Source organism: Psammomys obesus, unplaced genomic scaffold, assembly GCF_907164565.1.
Source record: "Psammomys obesus unplaced genomic scaffold, mPsaObe1.curated_primary_1811, whole genome shotgun sequence".
Classification (NCBI taxonomy): domain Eukaryota; kingdom Metazoa; phylum Chordata; class Mammalia; order Rodentia; family Muridae; genus Psammomys; species Psammomys obesus.
Window position 1 is genome coordinate 1,674,318 of NW_026592510.1, and position 22,350 is coordinate 1,696,667.

The 22,350-nt window shown below is 38.5% G+C and overlaps 1 protein-coding gene across 1 annotated transcript; it reads right to left on the bottom strand.

Moving 5' to 3' along the window:
* Nucleotides 1–800: 800 nt before the first annotated feature.
* On the bottom strand, nucleotides 801–22,277 carry Marchf5 (membrane associated ring-CH-type finger 5). The gene is made up of 6 exons (XM_055614101.1): nucleotides 21,961–22,277; nucleotides 15,860–16,062; nucleotides 7,609–7,739; nucleotides 2,517–2,700; nucleotides 2,182–2,348; nucleotides 801–1,561 (listed from the first exon to the last, which is right to left on the bottom strand). The coding sequence occupies exons 1-6, from the start codon at nucleotides 21,993–21,995 to the stop codon at nucleotides 1,445–1,447; spliced, it is 837 nt and encodes a 278-aa protein (XP_055470076.1). The 5' UTR covers nucleotides 21,996–22,277; the 3' UTR covers nucleotides 801–1,444.
* Nucleotides 22,278–22,350: the final 73 nt, after the last annotated feature.

Genomic DNA, 22,350 nt, shown 5'->3' on the forward strand with positions numbered 1-22,350 from the left:
AAACTAGTTAATCAATGACTATTAAGGAGATAGCTGCCTTAATATGACAGACAATTAAAATCTAAAAGGAGGGCTGGTAATGTAGTTCAACTGGTAGTTATACCCAGCATGCATAAGGTCCTAGATTCAATCCCCAGCATCAAGTTAAAAAAAGCAGGTGTGCCATTGCTCACCTAACTGGGAGGATCAAGAGTTCAAGGTTATCTTCAGATACATAGGAAGTTTGAGGTTACTCTATGCTTTAAACCCTGACTCAAAACGAAAACACCCTAAAAACATTAGAATTGGCTAGCCTATAAACAGATACAACCAAAACCAATGACCTTGATCAATACTCATTAAAGACTTGTTTTCATAATTACCTCACTGATAGTCACAATTTGCTCAAGACTTCACTGTGGCTCACTCACTGCTTGTTATATCTATTAGGATTAGACTGCAGAATCTCTAACAGATGGGACCAAGCTTGTCCTGTTCACCACGATATCCCAGAGCACCTTGCAGTGGCTGGGTAAACAGGAAGCAATTAACAAATATCTGAATAATTGAATCAGTGACAAAACAGTAATTGTATGATTTTTTGCAAGTTGTTCTCTGCTTAAACTACTAACTGGCAGCTTTAAATTCTAGAAATACAAATTTAAAAACATTAAGTGATAAAAGGGCTCTCTCGTATCGCTAGCCTCTCCTTCCCTCCCTCCTACCTTTTCTTTCTAAACAACCCCCCCCAGACACACACATACTCACACACACACGACGACGAATACTTGAGTCAAAATTATACTATGAACTATGAGATGTCAATATTGCATAAATAAAGTTTAATAGTGAAAAACTGATCTGGAAGCCCTGGAAACTGACCTACATATCAGCTATGTCACATGGGTTAAGGAAAAGGCAACAAAATCTCTTTTGTTCAGATAACCATTTCAATGCTGAGATACATTTTTTGGTTTGTTATTTATTCAGAACTAATTTACATTTTCTCATATTAACATAGGCCCCTGTTTAGCATGTAATCAAATCATGCCAGTGAGAAAAGTCCTCACAGTACCTTCATCAAGTTGCGGTTTCTAAGAAAACACTGAACATGAGTATATACAAAAGAGACATCAGAATAAAACAGCATGTCCACTTTTAATATTTGTACACTTTTATCTTTACATTTTTGTCTGGAAAAATATGAACAAACCCAGGTTTACCATGCTAAGATAATGGTTTAGCCGACTGCCGTAAAAGTAGTACATACAAATTACAAAGTTGAATCGTATCCTTAGGTTCCGTGATTACTGAGAGGATTTCCCCTGCCTTGCGTGCTTTATTATATTTCTTAAAAATATAGGAGCAGTAGCTTATCACAAGTCTCCACTAGTGCATTAATGATGGAATCAGAACACAACAGACTCATCAGGATGAGAGGCCTCAGAACAACCAGAAGTCAGTTTTATGCTTCTTCTTGCTCTGGATAATTTAGGATTTTGCGGTGTGCCTGACGTAAATATTGCTGCTGTTTGAAGTAAACCTTAAATGCTCCTTTTATGGCAACAAAAGCAATTCCACCCTAAAATAAAAAGGGAAATTAATTTTTTTTATAATGCAGGCTTAGAGAAACAAGAAAAAGAACTTTACATCGATCACATTTATTTGGCTTTGACACCAAATAAATCCTGATAACTGCAAGTGAAACATTCTCTTCTATGAGGGCTGAGATTGGGAAAGTAGTAGACACTTCAAGTAGCAGAGGAAGAGCCTCCTTTCCCTTTATCACTCTTCAGTAGCCTTCTTCCCACGCAGGTCTACATCCTGATAGAAAGGAGAATGCCAGGGCACTATGTGGACTGTGATCAAGAAGGGCAAGCAGAATGACAGGAAACAGCATGAGCCAGTTTCATCTTATTTGTTTATTTATGATGCTGGTACTGGGGATTGAACCCAGAGCATATTCCAGAAGAGACGGTACCTACAGAAAGGGTCCAAAAAGCTAGATTGGCAGAAGTAGGACCTCCTTTTTAAAAATTTTCTTTTTTCTTTTTTTTATGTCCCTCAAGCTAAGATGACAGTGGGGTCAAGGCAGGGGAACTACACAGAGCTCCTATAGAACATCTCTTTCCCTTTAAAGATAAATACACTTCACTCTCGCCTGTATATCACTTGAAACAAGTAATATTAAATCCATCTTACCAAGATTGTCCTTTGTAAATTTGAGTTAACACTACTGAACATCAGTTTACCAACTATTGTCGCAATAGTAGGAAAGACAAGGGCTCCACACAAAATTCGAGTAGCAGAGACATGATCTGCTAAAGGATTAGCTTCGGCTGGAATTCGAGGAACAGGACAACCAATCCCTAGAGGTAGGGAAAAGTACCACATTAGAACTAAATCTTAGGAATAGCAAAAATAAAATAAAATAAAATAAAAAAGCTTTAAACTATTTTTTTTTAATTTAAATCGTGATGGTTTTTCTGAATGTCAATTCAACATGCATTTTATATAGCCACAATTCAGGACCTTACCTGGAAAGATACTGTTCAAAATTTGTAGTTTATTTGAGTATTTGCGCCATAGTCTAAGCACATAGTCCTCCCAGCGAATCATTTTGCCTAATATCAGCATGACAGGAATAGTAGGAAGTCCAATCAAAAGAAATAAAGGGTCAGCTCGCTCCATAACATCCAGCCCTTCTTTGTGGCCTACAACCTGTGAAGCAGACAGCATTTGCTAGTTATTTCCTTATCTAAAGCAATGGCATATATTTAAGTAGAGTATATTCAGCTCATTTTGTAAGAAACACTTAATTTCAAAACATAGAAACAAAGGTTTAATAAAAGCCTGAAAGCTATTAGCCTTGATTTGTTTATAACAAAATAATATTGGGGGCTGAGGAGATGGCTCAGTAGTTAAGAACACTAGCTGCTCTCATAATGGACCCAGGTTCAAGTCCTAGAACCCATATGGCAACTCATAACCATCCCTGGGATCTGATGAGCTGTTCTGGTTTCTGTGGGTACTATACATAAGTGGTACATATATACCCCCATAGGCACACAGACACACACACATGCATGTGCACAAACACACACACACAGCCACACATAAGAGATCAAACATAAATAAATAAATTTTTAAAAAGGAAAAGAAAAGGAGGATCATCCATAGTGTATGCCTTCTTTCCCAGTACTCAGAACATTGAGGCAGGTAGATTTTTGTGACTGTGAGACCAGCCTGGATTATAGCTCTGACAGCCAGGATTACACAGTGAGATTCTGTCCCAAATAAAAAAGAAAAGAAAAGAAAAGAAAAACAAAATCACCATGTATCCAAGGGAGGTGATGGAAAAAGTTTCCAAGTTATTTCATTTTATGTTGGAATAAATAACTTTACACAAATGGCTAAATGCATTGATTACATCTCAGTAGTTGTGAAGGGACATCTCAGTTTTGTTGGCATTTAATTTTTTGAGCTGGATCTCATTGTGTAGTTCTGGCTGGTATAGAACACACTATGTAGATCAAGATGGCCACACACTCAAAGAGACTCACCTACTTTTGCCTCCCAAGTGCTAGAATTAAAGGCACATGCTGCTTTTCAGCATGGCAAGCATTTTCCAGAAATTGGCTAAAATGAAACACAAAGGGAAAGAGAAAGGCACCTGATGTATGTTCTCTAGACCATTTAGGAAACATGGAGTTGTTCTTCTGGCCACATTAACATTCTAATCTACAAGGGTGATACTGCAGACATAAAGGGAACAGGCTCTGTTCATTAATGAGAAGTCCCCATTAAGTGTTACCATGGCAAAACTGAAGTTTATACTTGCATGCTGTGGGCATGCCTGTAAACAAGCAAGTTAAGGGCAAGGTACTTGCTAACAGAATGTGTACACTGAGCACATTAAGTACTCCAAGAGCTGAAACAGCTTCCTAAAACAGGTGAGGGAAAACAACCAGGAGAGAGGGGCACCTGGGTTCAGCTCAAGCATCAACCTCTCTACCCAGGGAATCATACTTTCTGAGAACTAATGGAAAGGAGTCTAAGGTGCTGGAGTCAATTCTCTATGAATCTGTGATGTAATATACAGAAATAAAGAATGAAACTGTAAAATATTTTTCTTAAAAAAATAAAATAAAATAAAAAGAGGCACACACCAGCATGTACGGTGGGACATCTTCGTTTGCTTCCATTCCTCTTAATCAGTTTGTCGGGAGCTCTGGGTATTTGCCTGAACATGTGTCTGTGCACTATGTGTGTAACGTGCCTGCAGAAGAGGGTGTTGGATTCCCTGAAACTAGAGTCACAGACAGTTGTGAGATACCAAGCGGGTGCTGGCAATTTAACCCAGGTCCGTTGAAAAAAGCAGCATATTAACCACTGAGCCATTTAGACTCTCGCCCTTAATATCTTCTTTAATGTTGCAAAGTTAGGTTTATTTTTAAACTATCTTTTTAAACTATTGTGAATGGAGTTTCTCTAATCCCTAAAGCAACTGAATGTAGTTCTCAAAGGAAGAAATACAAATAGCCAATACCAATACATATTAATATTGAAAGGTGTTCATTAGACATTAGGGAAACACAAATTAAAACTCCTGAGATTTCATCCCATCCCAGTCAGAATGACTAACTTCAGGAACCCTCATACTTAGCTAGTGAGAGTATAAACTAGTGCAGCCACTGTAGAAGTCAGTGTGAAAATCCCCCCAAATACCTAAAAATCCAGAACCACCTAACCCAACTACACTACTCCTGGTTACACACCCAAAGTATAAAGTAAATGTAGTGCACACAAACAGTGGAATCTTATTCAGCCACATACATGAACAAAATGACATTTACAAGAAAATGAACAAAACTGGCAATTGTTATATTAAGCAAAATAAACCAGACATATAAAACAAAACCGCATGTTTTCTATTCCATGCAGAATCTAGATTTAAATTTGTGTGTACAGCATGTTTTTGTTATGAACTTAGAAAGAGAACTATGAGAAGGTCTTATAAGAGGGTAGAGGGTGATGGTGGGGGTTATCAATAGAACATCCATGTGACAGGAAATCAGGAGAGGCCTCCTTGGAGGGAAGAAGAGATTCAGCAAGATGAGCAAGAGGGGAGGGGAAAGGTAGTGGGAAAGTGGGCTGAGAAAGAAGAAATATGATATATTCATGAAAATGCCATAATGAAACCTGTTATTTTGTACACTTTTTTTTTTTTAATTCAAATTTTGCCAAGTGGTGCCACAAAGCTGTAACCTTAGTACTTTGGAGGCTACGGTAGAAGCCTAAGGAGTTAAAAAGACAAAAACAAAAACAAACCTTCTTTAAAAAATAAAAAGGTCAGGTGGGTGTGGTGGCACACTCTTCCAATAACAGCATTTGATCTGATTTGAAGGTGGCAAAGGCAGGTGGATCTCTGAGTTCAAGGCCAGTGTGGTCTACATAACAAGTTCCAGAACAGACAGGACTATATAGTAGAGACCCTGACTCAAAACACAAACAACAATGCCCCTTACCAAACCCAGCACTCGGGAGGCAGTGGCATGTAGATCTCTATGAGTTCTAGGTCAGCTATGACTACATTGTGAGACTGTCTCCAAACAACAACAAACAAACAAACACACACAAAAGCAAGTGAAGAATCTCATTAAATTCCATAACTAAAGACTGTAGACATGGAGAAGTAATGAGAATTAATTGGAAAGGAACAGTGATCTGGCTGGTGATTTGTATGAACTCCAGAGTTATCACAGAGCAAACTGAAAAGAGTAAACGTTAAGGCCCTGAAGATGGAAAATCCCAGGGAAGGTTATGTATGTAGCTCAGCTGGTGCACCATATAAATTGGGTATGGTATAGCTATTTTGAGTTGTGACTAAATACCAACAAAAGCAACTTAGGGTTTCTGAAGCTCACAAGTTGAGAACACGCTCAGCATCGTGGGAAAGCTGTGCTGACAGAAGTCTGAGGCAGCTGGGTGCAATGCGGCCCACAGGCAGGATGCAGAGAAAATGAGTACTATTAAGCTCATTTTCTCCTTTTTACACAGTCCAGAACCCCACCCTCATGTTGCCCATACTGAGGGTGTATGTTTCCACCTCAGTTAACCTAATGTAGATAATTCCTCCCAGAAATGCCCAGAGGTTTGTATTTTTAGTGACTAGTTCCTGTCAGGTCCACAATCAATATTAATTACCACACTGGCATAAGGCTATACACTCCTACCACTTTCAGAAATTCAAGGTCAACCCTGAGCTACAAATCAAACTGGAGGCAAGCCTTGTCCATGTGTTGCTAATGTTGATTGTGGACTTGATATAAACAAGTCTGCCCCCCCCACACACACAAAAGAAAAAAAAAAAAGAAAAAAGAAAAAAACAATCTTAAATACTACTGGTTTATTGGGGCATACTCCCTACCAAATATATTCAGAAAACTGCCTCTAAAGATGCTGCTAGAGATGAAAATAAATAAACAAACAAACAAATAAATAAAGGTGTTATATAATGTTGGATAATGGAATATTCAGAGCAATGTAAAGCAACAGCAGTGATATATATGTATACATCATATATATCACAGATACATATATATATCACATATATATATGTATATGTATATGTCTATATCTGTCTTGCTTCTGATTTTCAAACTACATTTACAGGATTTTTTTTTACCATGCTTACATATCCATATACACATGTTTAGGTAGGTAAAAGATGGCCTTCTAATATTAAGTCACACAGTACCTATCTAATGGGTCCAGCTAGTCATTCAATCCTAGAATAAATGTTTCAAGTAAAGCAGTACATGCAAAGGTGATTTCTAAACAGTTAATACACAGTGCATATTTATAACTTGTATTTCCTTGTTTATATGATAGTAATACTTCCACTCTATGAATCCAAATTATTTAAACTTTCAAATACCAGATCAAGACTTTTCTTATAACAGTAACTATAAATTCCCTTTACTAAGTTAAAAATGTTCATGGAGTTTTGCATTTGATTCATATTTACATACATAATTATATAACTGTTCTCTAGTATTTCATTTATGTACACCTTGTTTGAAGCCAAATACTGACACCTATCTAAAAGTAAAAACAGAATGGTTAATAAACTGCTGTAAATGTATGCACAGAATGCTATGTAGATTTCTATAGTTATGTGAGAAGACCAAGATTTGTAAGAAACTGCAGTATGAAATTAGCTATAGTAGCTACCTAAGGAATGATGTGGGTGGGCGGTCTAGGCAAATGAAGAACAGGAGGAAAACTTTTCACTAGAGCACTCTGTACAACACTTTATTTACTATGTATCAGGGGTGGGGGCCATGCTACAGCGCATGTGTAGAGTTCAGAGAAAAATTTCTTTTGGGAGTCAGCTCTCTCCCTTTCTATCAAGTGAGTGCTGGGGACTGAACTTGGGTCATTAGGCTTTGTAGCATCCCTACTATAAGCCATCTTGTCTGCTCTAGTCTACTTTTATATAACTTCTTATTCATTAATCATGACATATCATTACTTATTTAAAACAATATATTTTATAACTCCTAGCAAATACTTAATAGACCTTCACATCAAAGTAGTATCACTGAATAGAGTAGAATGGTGAACCTGCATCACTGTCACTGCTCCGTAAGTCACAGCTGTCCAATAGATAGATCCAACCATTATTCCTGCTGCAGCAAAAGGGCAAGCTTTTGAGATCAGTCTATCTGCAAGATCCAAGACATAAACGACTGGACCTACAATATGAAGAGAGAAAAGTTTCAACACAAGGTGGGGTTTTAAAATAACTTCAATATTTCCTATAGTTAAAACATTTGTATGAAGGTAGATGTTCTAAAAATGGTTAAACTGGTATTTTTTTGGAGTTTTTAAGAACTTTTTAATCATAGGTGTGTGTGTAGGTATAAGGTTATTGTATAATTCAAATGCTGATTTCTGTACCCCCCATATCTGGTTGCAATCCTTACTCTGAAAATTTCCCATCTCGATGCTGTATAAACACTGTTCCCCAATTGTCCCCTGATATGCCAACAAAGCAGCTTATAGCCAATCGCTGAACAGGGGAGAGACTAGGGATGGACTTCCTGCCAGCCAGGAGAGGAGGAGTTAGAAGAGGAAGTAGAGGATTGAGCCACCAGCAGAGGTCCAGGAGGCTTCAGAAGAGAGGAGCAGGAGCAGGAAAGCAATAAAAGTGCAAGCAATCTTAGGGATTTACTCTGGAGAAATCCAGATTAGTTTTGAGGGTTAAGAATAGAGTAATAACTGTTCAGTTGATGTGCTGTGAAGGTTGTTTAAATTATATAATAAATTTTCAATTATTTGTGTGATAGCCGGGTTAAGAAACAGTTCTATAAAAATAACCATAAAATGTGTGTGTGTGTGTGTGTGTGTGTGTGAGAGAGAGAGAATCTGCCACATACATGTGGATGACTGTGTCAGATCCCATGGAAGCTGGAGTTATATGGGGCTGTGAGCCACTTGATGTGGGTGCTAGGAATTGAACTAGGGTTTTCTAGAAAAGCAAACAATATCATGCTCTTAACTACTGAGCCATCTCTCCAGCCGCCAGCTGTTGTAAGTTTGATGGGAATTCAGCTTTGAAGAGTTTAGAATTATTCGATCATTTGCATGAATGAATTCTAGTAATCAGTCTTTTCAAACTTGTCTTTATTACTGACCTTATAATTAGAGCTTTAACTATAGTTGCTTCTGTTGGAGGAAACAGTTCTCTCACCCCCCCCCCCCTCTCTCTGAGTCAGGGTTTCTCCCTATAGCCTCCATTGTCCTGGAACTCACTCATAAGACCAAGCTGGCCTCAAACTCACAGAGATCTTCCTGCCTCTGCCTCTTCAGAGTATTGGGATTAAAGGTGTTTGCCACCACTCTCAACTCAGTTCTATCTTTTAATCACATTGGCTAATGCAAAGTGAAAGGATTATTTTAGGTTTTTTCCCCCCCAAACTAGTTGCTTGGAACCATTAAGTCTTCTTGTAGTACCTGGTTAAAAATAACATTTCTGACTTTACTCATTTTGTCTTGGCATAGCGTATAAAGGCACTCATGCTATTTTCTTTTATGCCTTTTTTCTCCTTTCTTTTCTTTCTCTTTCTTATCTGTCTGTGTGCATTCCTGTGCACCACATGTGTGCCTGGTATCTGCAGAGGCCAGAGGGTGTTAGGTCCTCTGAAACTGGAATTACATATGGTTGTGAGCCTCCATGTAGGTGCTGGGAATTGAACCCAAGTCCTTTGCAAGAACAGCACTTGCTGTTAAACAGTGAGTCATCTCTTTAGCCCAATAACTATTTTCTTATAGCTACACAAGTCAATTTATTTTAGTTTATTTTAAATATACTCTATTTAGTTGAAAATTATTTTTAACAAGCTTTTAAAATGATTATGATACCAATGCTTATGGTAGTCCAACAGCTACCTGTGCCCAATATCAATTATAAGCTTAGTATTTTTGGAGTTATTTTACTTGCCATTAAATCCAATTTAATTTAGCTTTAGAATTTTCCAAAGAAGTAGAAGGGTCTTAGACTTGTTCAAAACAAAACCAGAGAACCATCTCTGATAAACCAAAGTTACATGTAACTTGTTAGCTAAGCAACCTAATTGATTACCTCTATATAAAACTGTTATTTTAGACATTTTCTTAGAAATATATGAGCTCTATCATTTGCTTTCTTGAGACCTACAATCTAAAGAATACTATACACAAAAGCAGTTACCATTATTGTACAAAGAAATTAACATAGTAATTTGATGACAGAATAATTAAATATACAAAGAAAAAATGCATCTAAAAAGCCACTGATCAAAACTTCCTGCTGACTTCTAGAGCTGTAAACAGAGAGACGACACTGTGCAGCAAAGGGTATCAGGAGAGATGTGGAAGGCTTTACCGTTTCATTGTAGCTACTTAGCATTGATAAATTATCACTTCAAATAACATTTAAAACAGTAAGATCTCTTTGGAGGCCAAAGAGACAAAATAAGCCTAATTTAGTGCTTACTAACTTTATAGCCTCTAACAGCATTTCAGTGTCTTACAGGATATCAAGTGCCATGCTACAGGCATTATATGTATCAGCTAATATAAAATAGTATAGGATTTAACTATTAAAATATACAGTCTACTTAAGACAGCTAGGTTTATCACTTCCTCAGTAGGCACAATAAAATTCATCTAGTGAGCCACTTAAGAGTATAGGAGCACTGGAAGCCAGAAACCATGAGTACATGATAAAAGTTCTGCATTTGCTGGCATGGTGGCACATGCCTTTTAATCTATGTGAGTTCGAGGCCAGCTTGGCTCACAGAGCAAGTCTAGGGCAGCCAGGGCTATACAGAGAAACCTTGTCTTGAAAAACCAAAATAAAAAATAAAAAAACCAAAACACCAAAACAAAAACCCTCTGCATTTGAATTTCATTACTGATAAACCTGTAATCAGAAAGCTAAAGCCACATGATCTACAAAGTCCTTCCTCTGCACATTCTATCAATACTGCACACACTGAAAAATCAATCACTGACTTATAAACCACACCTCACCTCCTAACTCAAGGTTATAGCAGTTTTCTTCCCATTCTCTGCCATCACTTTCCTTACTTGATGGCTTATTTCTTTAAAAAAAATTTTTTTATTGTTTTATTAAGTTTATTCACTTTGTTGATGGCTTACTTTTATCAGATGAACATATTATTTCATTTATCCTAAAAATTTTATTATAAATTGCGTATGTGTGAAGTGTGGGTAGGCACTTTGAAGAAGGCAGGACACCTGGAGGAGTCAGTTCTCATTCTATCATGTGGGTCCACGGACTGAATTCAGACAGGCAGGATTGGGGCAATTGTCCTTATCTCTTGAATCTTTTCACCAACCACCAAGTCATTATTTAGAGATAGGATCTGTGTAGTCCAGTCTGGCCTAGAACTCACTTTGTAGACTGGGTTGGCCTTGAACTCACAAAGGTTTGTCTGCCTCTCCTCCCCAGTGCTAGAGCTAAAGATGTACACCAACCTCCTAAATCTTTTGATCCTTCCTGTCCTGCTACTCCATTGTCTTTCTTCCTCTGAATAAAATAACCAAAATACTTGTCTCATTTTTTATTTTTATTTTTTCAGGAACCCATTCTATCCAAGTTGTTCCAGGGTATCACTGACAACCTCCACATATCTAAATTTGGTACCATTTATTTATCCTATCAGCTACATATTTTCTTCCCAACATATGGCTGGTTGTTGCATTTCCAGAACATATCATTCACTTTTCAGTTTCCTTTGCTGATTCCTTCTTTACTTCAATTAAGTTCCCTTTGCCAATTCCTACCACATCATACTTCCTACCTACTTTGCTGTATTGTTTTCCTAAAGCATTTTCATCATGGAACATACTTTATTTATTAAATCTATTTCCATTTACTAGAACAAATGGTTGGAGAACTACAGCCCCATGGTCAAATCTAATCACCTATTTTTGTGACTAAACTTTTATTGAAAAATGGCCAGATGCAAAGTCTAAAACATATTTCTTTATATAGGTATTTACAAAAGAGATCTGCTTATTCCTGTATTGAAACACAGGCTCAAAGGAGGAAAAGATTGAATTTTATTTATTGATGTATCCCAAATTCTTATGATTCTCAAGTATTTAACTGAATTCTCTCTTGAGGTATGCATGGTAACTGAAACTACCAGGTAGTGTACTGAAGGGATATAATTCATATAAAAGTCATATGTATTTGGATGAAAATATAATTCCTAAAAGGCAGTCCACAATTAGATCATAGATGACAGCCTAGATGTCTGGATTGTTTTTCTAAGACTGCAAAAAGTCAACCAGAATATGCTAAATTTTCTTGATGAATCAAGAAACCATTATACTTTCTTTTGGAAACTTTGTCTGTCCCTTGGGTTATATGTAAAATACAAGCCTGGTAAAATTAAGGAACAGACCAAGTTACTTATTTCTAGATTTTTCCTAACAAAATTCTTGAATTGGCTTTTATCTTAATTTTACTTGGCCCAATCTGTCATTTCTTTCAGACAGATTAGTCTAAGGCTAGTTTTAATATTTGGAAAAATAAATACTTAGTATTAAACACACCATTATGATAAAGTGCTAGCCAGGAGATACTTTTATGAGCTAAAGATTATCTAAGGCCAAGTAGTTTTAAAAAAACAATCATTGAAACCCTCTGAATAATAATCCCCAACACAGTGTGGCAATCAGGAAACTTAGTGCAATTGCCTCATGACTGAGGATCATAATGTTAGGAAAACAGCACCAGATTACAACACAAAGAACTATGGAGTGTGGGGAGAAACAAAATCCCAAGCCTTGAAAATACCCGTCCTAATAGGAAGGAAAAAGTATGAATAAATGCTTAATACAAATTAACTAAGGGCATAAAGGTTTCAAATTTTTAGAAAGGTCTTATTAGTTTTTTGGCACTGATCGGTGATTAAACCTAGGACTTCATGCATGCTGAATGTTTCACCGCTAAGCTACACCCTCAGTTCCACAATTCACATATCTGAATTTTCAATGGCTTGGTGGGCCTGACCACATACTCTTTCAACAATATTATACTTACACAATGGATGACAATTGAAGCTTTGAATAAACAAAAATTTTTAGAAATCTAATAATTTAAAGGGTACTAGAGAAGCCTATAATTAAAAGGAAGTTTATTATGAATTCTCATATATAATGGTTTTTTTAAACCATCTTCTTTGTTTGTTTGTTTGTTTTTTGAGACAGGGTTTTCCTATGTAGCCTTGGCTTTTCTGGACTTGCTTTTGTTGACCAGGCTGGCCTCCAACTCACAGAGATCCACCTCCTCTGCCTTCCTGAGTGCTGGGATTACAGGTGTTTACCATGGCACCTGGCTATAATAGGGATTTTTATAAAGATAGAAACTATCCTGTTTCTGGGCAAATTCATTTTTTTGCATTCCAAATTTAAGTAACAAAAGCAAACAGAAACTATTAGGTACATATATCAGACTACTCAATATGTCTCAAGACATATCAGAAACTATCAGGTATATATATTAGGCTACTCAGCTTTGTCTCAAGACACTGCAAATGTAATTTTGCTACAGCAGTAATTCAGATTCAGGTTGAGCTGGGTGTAGTGTCACACAGCTGTAAATTTTGTACTTCTACCGAAAGGCTAAAGCTGAATGATTTAAATTTTTTTTTTTATTTATGTGTGTGTTTGTGCAATGAGTGTGGGTGACTGGGGAGGTCAGAAGAGGGTATCAAATCCTCTGGAGCTCAAGTTAGAAGTGGCTGTGAATTGTCCAATATAGGTTCTCCACAGCCAAGAGCAGTTAGCACACCTGACCACTGAGCCATCTCTCCACCCACATATTTTAAGCTGTGGCTGTCCTGGAATTCACTATGTAAACTAGGCTGGCCTTGAATGCAGACACCCATCTGCTTGCCTCTTGATGTTTACAGTGTTCTAAAATGTTGTTTTGCACTTATAATGAAAGCACCTTAGATTATTTTTTTCCTTTGTGACAGTTTCTCTCTTTTTTTTAAATTAATTAATTAATTTTATGTGCCTTGGTGCTTTGCCTGCATGTATGTCTATGTGAGCGTGTCAGAACAGGTTTACAGACAGTTGTGAACTGCCATGTGGGAACCCAGCTCCTCTGGAAAAGCAGCCAGTGCTTTTAACCACTGGGCCATTTCTCCAGCCTTTAGGCCAGCCTTGAACATGTAGCATAAGGTGGCTTTGAACCCTAAATCCTCTGGTGTCCTCTCCCAAATGCTGGCATTATAAAAATGTACCAGCCAGCTCATTAAAAAAAAAATGTTTACTAAAATCACTGATGTGTACGAACATTCCTTATGTGGTCCACAAATCCAAAATGTCTACAAATACTACTTTCTTCACTATGCTATTTGCCTTTCATGAAAGCTGTTATTTCCTCTTACCCATGAAAACAAGCAGACATTTTCTATGTCCACCTCATCTTTTATTAGAAAAGCATGTCACTATTTACATTTCTATAATATGTATTACATCTATCAAAAATAATGAATCTAATAATTTCTATTTTTTTCCATGGCACCTACTCTTCTCCAAAATCTCTTTCCTTTTGACTGCCCCACACCTCCTAGTTATAGGTAAGTAATATTAAAAATGTTTTTTGGGCTGGAGAGACGGCTCAGTGGTTAAGAGCACTGGCTGCTCTTTCACAGGACCAGAGTTCAATTTTCAGCACCCACGTGGCAGTTCACAACTGTCTGTAACTCCTGTTCCAGGGGACCCAATACCCTCATACAGGCAAAACTCCAATTCACATGAAATAAAAATAAATCATTAAAAAATTATTTTTAAGAACAGCAAGGCATACATTTCAAACAAGAATGACCCTAGCTCAGAAACATATAGCTATAAACAAACAGGGTGATAATTTTTTTTCCAGGTTAGTCCTATTCTCAAAGACGTCTTGTTATTTTCATGTCCAGCTATTCCCAGAAAAAGAGGCAGATTTCCTGAAAGATAATATAAAGTGGACTCTCTCTCTCTCTCTTTTTGTTTTTTGAGACAGAGTTTCTCTGTATAATGTCCTGGACTCTGTAGACTAGGCTGGCTTTGAACTCACAAAGATCCACTTGCGTCTGCCTCCTGAGTTCTGGGATCAAAGGCATGTGCCACCAAGCCTGGCTGTATAAAGTAGATTCTCAAAATAAACTTAACTTTATTGGCTTAGTGGGATAGCACTTGTCTAGCATGGGAAAGACCTGGAGTTCAGGCACTGCCAAAAACCAAAGCAAAACTTTAATTTTTCTACTGTTGTTTCTTAATAAAAGAATTAAGGAATATTAGAACACTTATCACTGCTCTTTCTCTTAAACCACCTGTCCCTAAAGAAGGATGCTTTGTAAGTCTACCTGCCACTCCTGTTTTAATGTGTATGCAATCTCAGGTATAACCCTCAGAAACTCCATCCACCTCATTTGAGACAGGGTCTCTCATTGACCTGATCAGTTAACACAGACTAGGTGCACTGTGCCCAGGGATTATCCTGTTTCTGCCTCTCCAATTCTGGGGTTATAGGTTTTGAGACCAGAACTCAGGTCCCCTGCTTGCCAGACAAACACTTTCCTGACTAAGCTGTATCTTTAAGTCAGCTCTGTATTACAGCTCTTTTGTTTAGTTATATCCACAGTTAGGTATGCAAGTCTTTATTCTCAAATAAAAAGTTAATATATTGACAAACAGGCCAAGCCTTTAGACTTGTTAAGGGTATTATAAACTGTTAGCAAAATACATGTTTGACATTTAGGTAGGGAAAATATAGAAATTCACAAAAAAGCAAAGATACAAAATAATTTAAAAATAAATTGGAGGGGCTGGAGATTAAAGAACATTGATGGCTCTTGCAGAGTAACTGGGATCAGTTCTTAGCACTCACACGACAGCTTACAACCTTCAAACTCCAGTTTCAGGGGATCCAATGCCCTCTTTTGACCTCCCTGGGGATGAGGCAGGCACACAGCACATACACACAGGAAAAACACTCATACACATAAAAAATCAATCAACTTATCAACCAACAAATCAGAGCTGGTTGTTGTGGCTCATAGCTATCATGGCAACAACTGGAGAGGGTGATGCAGGAGGATTGTCATGAGTTTCAGGCTAGCCTGAAATACAGAGTAAGACCTAGTCTCAAGTTCCCACCTCTTCCCCTAAAACAAACAAACAAACAAACAAAACAACAACAAAAACCCTTAAAATCATATATCTATGTATATGATCATATTATGTTGTTATATATAAATATTAACAGTAAATATGTCTGTGTTGTTCTTAAAGCAGTCCTTACCCAACTTTGGAAACACTATTAAGTATTCAGCATTGCATTGAGGACATGCCACTCTGGCTGTGCTGTTTCCTCTTTGCTTTTCATCTACCCAGCGTTGCAGACAAGCCTGGTGAACCCATTTCGTAGATCCTCTGCACCTGCATGGTCTCACCCATTCAGCTGTTCTATCATCTTCGTCGGTGGCAAAACACACCCAGCAACTTCTGTAAATTGAGAAATATTTGCTTTTAGGGTTCCAGCTCTTAGCAAATGGAATGGAACTATTATGTAGTATTGCAGAACTCCTGTCTTATAGTAAAAGAATAGAGAGCCCAAACAACAGATTTATTCCCAGTGGAGTTTTTCTGACCTTTGCTTTTACCTACCTTTTTTTTTTTTTGGGGGGGGGGGGGCGAGATTCATCTTTCTATTAATTCTTCCTAACTAGTGAACTAGAGTACATTAACAGTTTTCAAGTATCTTTTATTTTCTAAGTCCTCTTGAACTTAGAAAAACAAAGTATTAGTGATTTCATATACAGTTCCCTCTCCTCTCAAGCCAAGGACACAAAGACACTAGGCAGAAAGTTCTGAGCCATATTCCCATACCATACAATTTCCCTTTGCTCCCTCATTTATTTATTTATCTAGCTATTTATTTACTATTTATTGTGTATATTTTATGTGTATGTTTGTTTTACCTACATATATGTCTCTGAAGCATGTACATGTATCTGGAGTTATAGACAGTTGTGAGCTGCCATATGGGTGCTCGGAACTGAAGGATCCTCTGGAAGAGAAGTCAGTGCTCTTAACCACTGAGTCATCTCTCCAGCCCCAAGATCATTCAATTTTCAACTGAGGAGAAACAAGGCAACTTTTAAAAAGCCCACCCATTTCTCTTAATGGTTTGGTATGGTTATAGAAAGAAAAGAATATTACAAAAATTTCTTTTTCTGTCTCATGCTTTTTATTTATTTTTATTTTTATTAATTTTTTGACAGTGCCTCCTATGGCCTAAGCTGGACTTGAATTCTTAATTCTCCTGCTCAAACATCCCAAGTGCTAGGATTACAGGCATATACCATCGTCCCCTACTCAACAGTAACAACTTCAAGTACAGTTGAGTGTAGTGGCTTACTCCTACCTATAAAGCCACCATTTAGGAGGCAAAGGAAGAATTCTGAATTCAGGAAAGCCTGAACTACACAGCAACCCCACCTCGTAGACTGAGAGTGGACGGTTGTAAATAATTCGCATGGCAAATTCACAAATTCACCCATGGCTCTGGGTTCAATACCCAGCACTGGAAGACAGTATGAAGCACAAAGGACAGAGAAATAAAGATTTTAGGATGGCAATATGATAAATTTGGATCTACATGTTTCCACTATCACAGGAAGAATTACTTCTCTTTTTCTGGATTAAATACAATATAGATTATTTAAATAATAAATACATTTTAAATATTTATTATATTATATAAGTATAATAGATATTATAATTATAACATTAATATAATGTTACATATTGAAACTATTTAAATATTATATATAATATAGATTATTTGATTAAATCAAATATAGAAGTTTTTAAGCCTATTATGTTTATATTAAAATAATTCTATTTTGCCAGGCAGTAGTAGCACATGCCTTTAATTCCAGACTCAGGAGGCAGACACAGGCAGACCTCTCTGAGTTTGAGGCCAGCCTGGTCTACAAGAGCAAGTTCCAGGACAGCCAGGGCTACACAGAGAAACCCTGTCATAAAACAAAAACTCTATTTTTACAACTATATTATAAAGAACTTACAGGTAGAATTCATACAATAAAATTAAATAGGCCCAAAGTCTGTTCTGATGAACTTTTAAAGGACCCTCATAGTTGGGTTGTGGTCTACAATATAGGCTGTTGACTGAAACCAAAGAAAGTAAAACTTTGGAGAAGGGAACACTACTGAACAAAAAAAGAGAGCGAAATCCCATAAACTAAAGTCTCAGCATCCAGTCAAAAGGACCTCAAGCCTGAGTGCCCAGTTCACTGATCTCTTTACCCCAAACCATAAACCTGTACATATGTAGTGGGTACAGTGTGACATGCAGAGAGAACAAGAACGGGTAAATATTAGGGGATGAGGAAGGACTGAATAAAAGTAATGGACACTTTTTTTTTTTTGTTTTGGCCCCCCCCCCCCCCCAGTTTTTGGTGATAGATAAGTGTATACAAAGTATTCAATAATGAAAGTGTAAAACCCAACACAAAGCTTCACAGTGTCAAATGGTTAGTCTAAAATAATTCTATCCAGTAGCTACTTTAAGCACTTTTTTTTTTTTTTTTTTTTTTTTTTTTTTCTGGTAGGACACAGTGGTACAAGTGTGCAGTTCAGCTACTTGGAAAGTTGAGACAAGCCCAAGAAGTTGGAGGCTACCCTGAGCAGTACAACAGGACCCAGTCTCGAAAACTACCACCACTAAGGACCCAGTCTCGAAAACTACCACCACTAAACACTTTTTTTTTTCTAAAGGGACTCCTTATGTGGACTTACCTCACCTCCTCAGAGATAGGATTAAAAGAATATATCATCAAGCCTTTAATCTAAACTAAGCCTGGTACTAAACACTTTTAAGGGCACTTCATTAAGTCTAATTTTTCTTGTATAATTATACTGAATTCCCAACTCCTTTTTTGTTTGTTACTCTTTTATTTTCCAGACAAGGGTTCATGTAGTCTAGGTTAGCTCAAATACTCTGTGCAATTGAGGATAAGTGAACTTCTGAAGCATGTGCCTCCATCACACGTGATGGATGAATTTGGGCTTTGTGCATATTTGGCAAACACTCTACCAATTGGACCACATCCCCAGCCCTTTACACAAATTGTGATACTGATTTAACTCACAGAGAATCCGATTCCCTCCACTAAAGTTTGGGTAAGTGGGAACAACTTCTAATTAAAGCTTGTTACTTACTGTGTTTTTAAGTAGTTAGATAATTGGTTTCTATCAGAACGACTGGCTTAACATGCATAGTGGGAAAGGCTGTCTGTATAGTCAGGAACTACAAATGGATGTGTTCCCAGCTCTTGTAGAACAACATGGACCTCAATATACACTTCAAATAAAAACTTTCAATTCAAACAGGGGAAAACCTGGCAAGATATTTCAGTGGGTAAAAGAACCTGCTTGCAAAGCCTGACCACCTGACTTTGGTATCTGGGACACATATTTCTAAAGAAGGGAGCTGACCTCTACATATGAAAATTAAAAACAAACAAACAAACAAACAAACTATGGGTAACTTTCCCTTTTAGAAGCTCTTACTTATAATTGGATATGACTTATTCTCTCTGGGACTCTGAGAAACCCACATTTAGACTCTCAAACATGGTTTTCTTTCCTTGAGCACCTCTCTTTGCCTTTAATCCTTATGTTGAAGCCAATATTAAAGTATCTTTAATAAAATCTTTAACTCTGCTTCATTAAAAAGTTGCCATGGTAAAAGTATCATAAAACTCACCACTTTAACCAGTTTACAGGTACAATTCAATTAAAATATATTCACACTCACAAAAAATATATGTTCACGTTAGTGTGGCTATTCATAGGATGACTAACATTTCTGCATAAAACTGCAATTGCTAAGTATATTAGCAAATAGGGTAGCTGAGATGTTGTTAGAATAAATATACATTTAACACAACAGGTGTCTACTTGTCAAATTGTATATATTGGTAACAAATGTAGGCATAATATCTACAACTTCTTAAGTTCTCTGAGAACAGAACACATAGTATCAAAATAAGGTTACATATATCAGAATAGTTATCAGTGTAAAGTAAGGGATGGGAATGTGGTTCAGAATGTGTTTACCTAGCATGCATGAAGCCCTGGGTTCAATTCCCAGCACTGCATAACCGAGTATGGTGGAGGCAGGAATAGTTGTACAGTCATCTTCCTCATAAATTATATATAAGCATAGGTTTGTTTTTCCTCAGTATTTTATAATGAAAAATTTGAAGGTTTTTTTTTAAAAAAAAAAAAAGGCAGAAAGAATGTAAGAGTTGGGAGATGAGTAGTGCTATGAAATTTGGTCTTCTAGCCTTGTACTCAGGAACCTACAGTAGCTATGGTTACCTGAAAAAGACCCACACAAGATGGGCCTGTCAACATTGCATCAGGGATGGATGAGAGACTTGAAGCTCCATGCCCACCCCTGGAGCCTGGGACAATAACTCAACTTGAGGCTACTGAAGGAGGAAGGAGTACATTTAGTGTTGTGGCAACTGATAACTTGTCCTGCTAAGTAAATAACCAGGAACCATGCTTATGCAAGCAATCCTAATTAAATTTAGTGGAATACACACACATACATACACACACACACACACACACACACACACACAGAGAGAGAGAGAGAGAGAGAGAGAGGACTTGGGGAGAAAATGTTCAATAGTGGATGGGATGAGCTGGAGTAATGGAAGTGGAGAACGACCATATTAAGTTATACATTATAATGAAAAAAAAATTGTTCGTGTTGTTAAATGAAGGGCTGAAGGGCCTTCTCTTGATTGAGGTTATATAGCCACTGACTGCAGGGGTGGAGTGTGTGAGTGTGTGTTTGTGTATATGTATGTATGTATGTATGTGTGTGTGTGTGTGTGTGTGTGTGTGTGTGTGTGTGTGCGGGATACAAAGATCCATCAGGGAAGCCAAGAAGTTACTCCTCATATTTAATCCTAAATCCTAGGACAGGACTTGATACTCTGCTGGAACTAAAGTGTTGTCACTTCTGTATGTACATTTATATATATTTCTGTATAGGACAGCCAGAATTCCCAAGTTTCTGTAAATGCTTCATTAGTACTCACTGGCTTTTACGGAATACATGAAATGCCAAGACAACACCTAGACACAAAGGATTTTTCTAAAAGTCACCACATAAAAGTGAAAGTGGAATGTCTGCAAATAATTAACTATGTAATACCAGAATGGAGTCTTCATTTAATCAGAATCGACCTGGCAGGCAGCGCTCTCTCTGGGCACACTCAGTATGTCACATCTAGTCAAGTATGATAAATTATAACGAAAGGAAAACCCGACAAGTACTAGACTCCTAGACAACTGAGAAACTGACAAGTTCAATATTCTAACACAATACCTGCTAAGTACCAAGTCCCGTCCTAGGATTTAGGATAAAATATGAGGAGTAACTTCTTGCCTCCCCAACCCCTTCCCAGCAGTTACTGCCTATAACCTCAATCAGGAGAGGCTCTTCATTTAACAACTTACAAAGCTGGATCTTAACACTGATACTTAAAGAGTATCACTTGCTGAACAGGGAGGCCAGTTAGCCTTTAGAGCTCAAGCAACCACAAACATCATGAATTTGTCAGAACAGCACGAAGCTGCCCGGGAGAAGAGGTTGATTTAATTTAGTCTCCAAAGCCTCACTGGCTAGAATTTAAACAGCAGAGGGCGATGCCATAGACTTTTCAAAGAGTTTTACTGGCTGGAGCCCCCGAGGAATGGGCAACGGGTCCCGGTACAAGCCAAAATGTTTTTGGGAACTCGGGGATCATCAAGTGTGCTACGTGTTCAATGATGCATGCATGTGGCTGTTTTCCATAACCTCTACTCTAGTGTGACCGACCGTTAAGGTTCCCTAGTGGATATTCTGACCTTACAGTTTGGGGGTGGGGATGAGGGTTGGACGGAGAAACGAAACCCAGGCGCTTTATTTTCTCTTTGAGAATGCCTACCCTTGCATTGTGGAAGTGCAAGAGATCATTCTCCAGAAAGATAATCGGGTTCTTCCCAGTGGCACCGCTGCCAAACCCTTTACAACACAGACCGGGGAGGAGGGGAGAAAAAGAAACTAATTCTACGGGTTAACAACAGCGCCTCTTCACCTCAAAAACCAGGCTTTCGGCCCAAGTAGACCTCACCCCTTTAACTAAGTTGGCCCGCTCTTCCCTCCAGCGCCACCTCCAAACCCAGAACCCCTCTCCCGGACCCGGGCGGTGGAACTCTCGGCGGATGCCAGGATCCGCGCTCCCGGGGCCTCGAGGGCAGCATGGGCAGGCCCAGGACCAAGGCCAGCGGTTCCCGGGCCCCCGCTGCTCGTACCTGTCCAGCATCTGTTGAAGGGCTTGGTCCGGCATCTTCCGCGGAGCCGGCGAGCTCGGCCCTCGCCCGCAGCCCCGCTCGGGGCCAGGCCCCGGGACAATAGCACTGAGAGGCGGCGGAGTAGGCCTCAGTCCCGCGGCGGCTGCGGCCCCGCCACACAGCCTCCCGGCGCGGCTCCGAGAGGCCCGCGGCGGCGGTGCACGGCCGGCGGGCGTCCGCAGAGGGCGGCGGGGAGCGAGGAGGAGGAGCCTGGGGCCGGGGGGCGGCGGTCACGGCCCGGGTTCCTGCCGGTCCGCCCAGGGTTCCGGTCCATGGACCGCCGGGGCGCCGAGCTGCTGCCGGCGGAGGAGCTACCTCTGTGAGGTAAGAGTCACCGCCTCCGTGCGCGCC

Coding starts and splice junctions, on each gene's coding strand:
- Marchf5 (XM_055614101.1), bottom strand. CDS start 21,995: ATGCCGGACCAAGCCCTTCAACAGATGCTGGACAG. Junction 16,063..21,960: donor CTTCAACAGATGCTGGACAG/GTACGAGCAGCG, acceptor CTCAATTTACAG/AAGTTGCTGGGTGTGTTTTG. Junction 1,562..2,181: donor ATTTACAAAGGACAATCTTG/GTAAGATGGATT, acceptor TTTTTATTTTAG/GGTGGAATTGCTTTTGTTGC.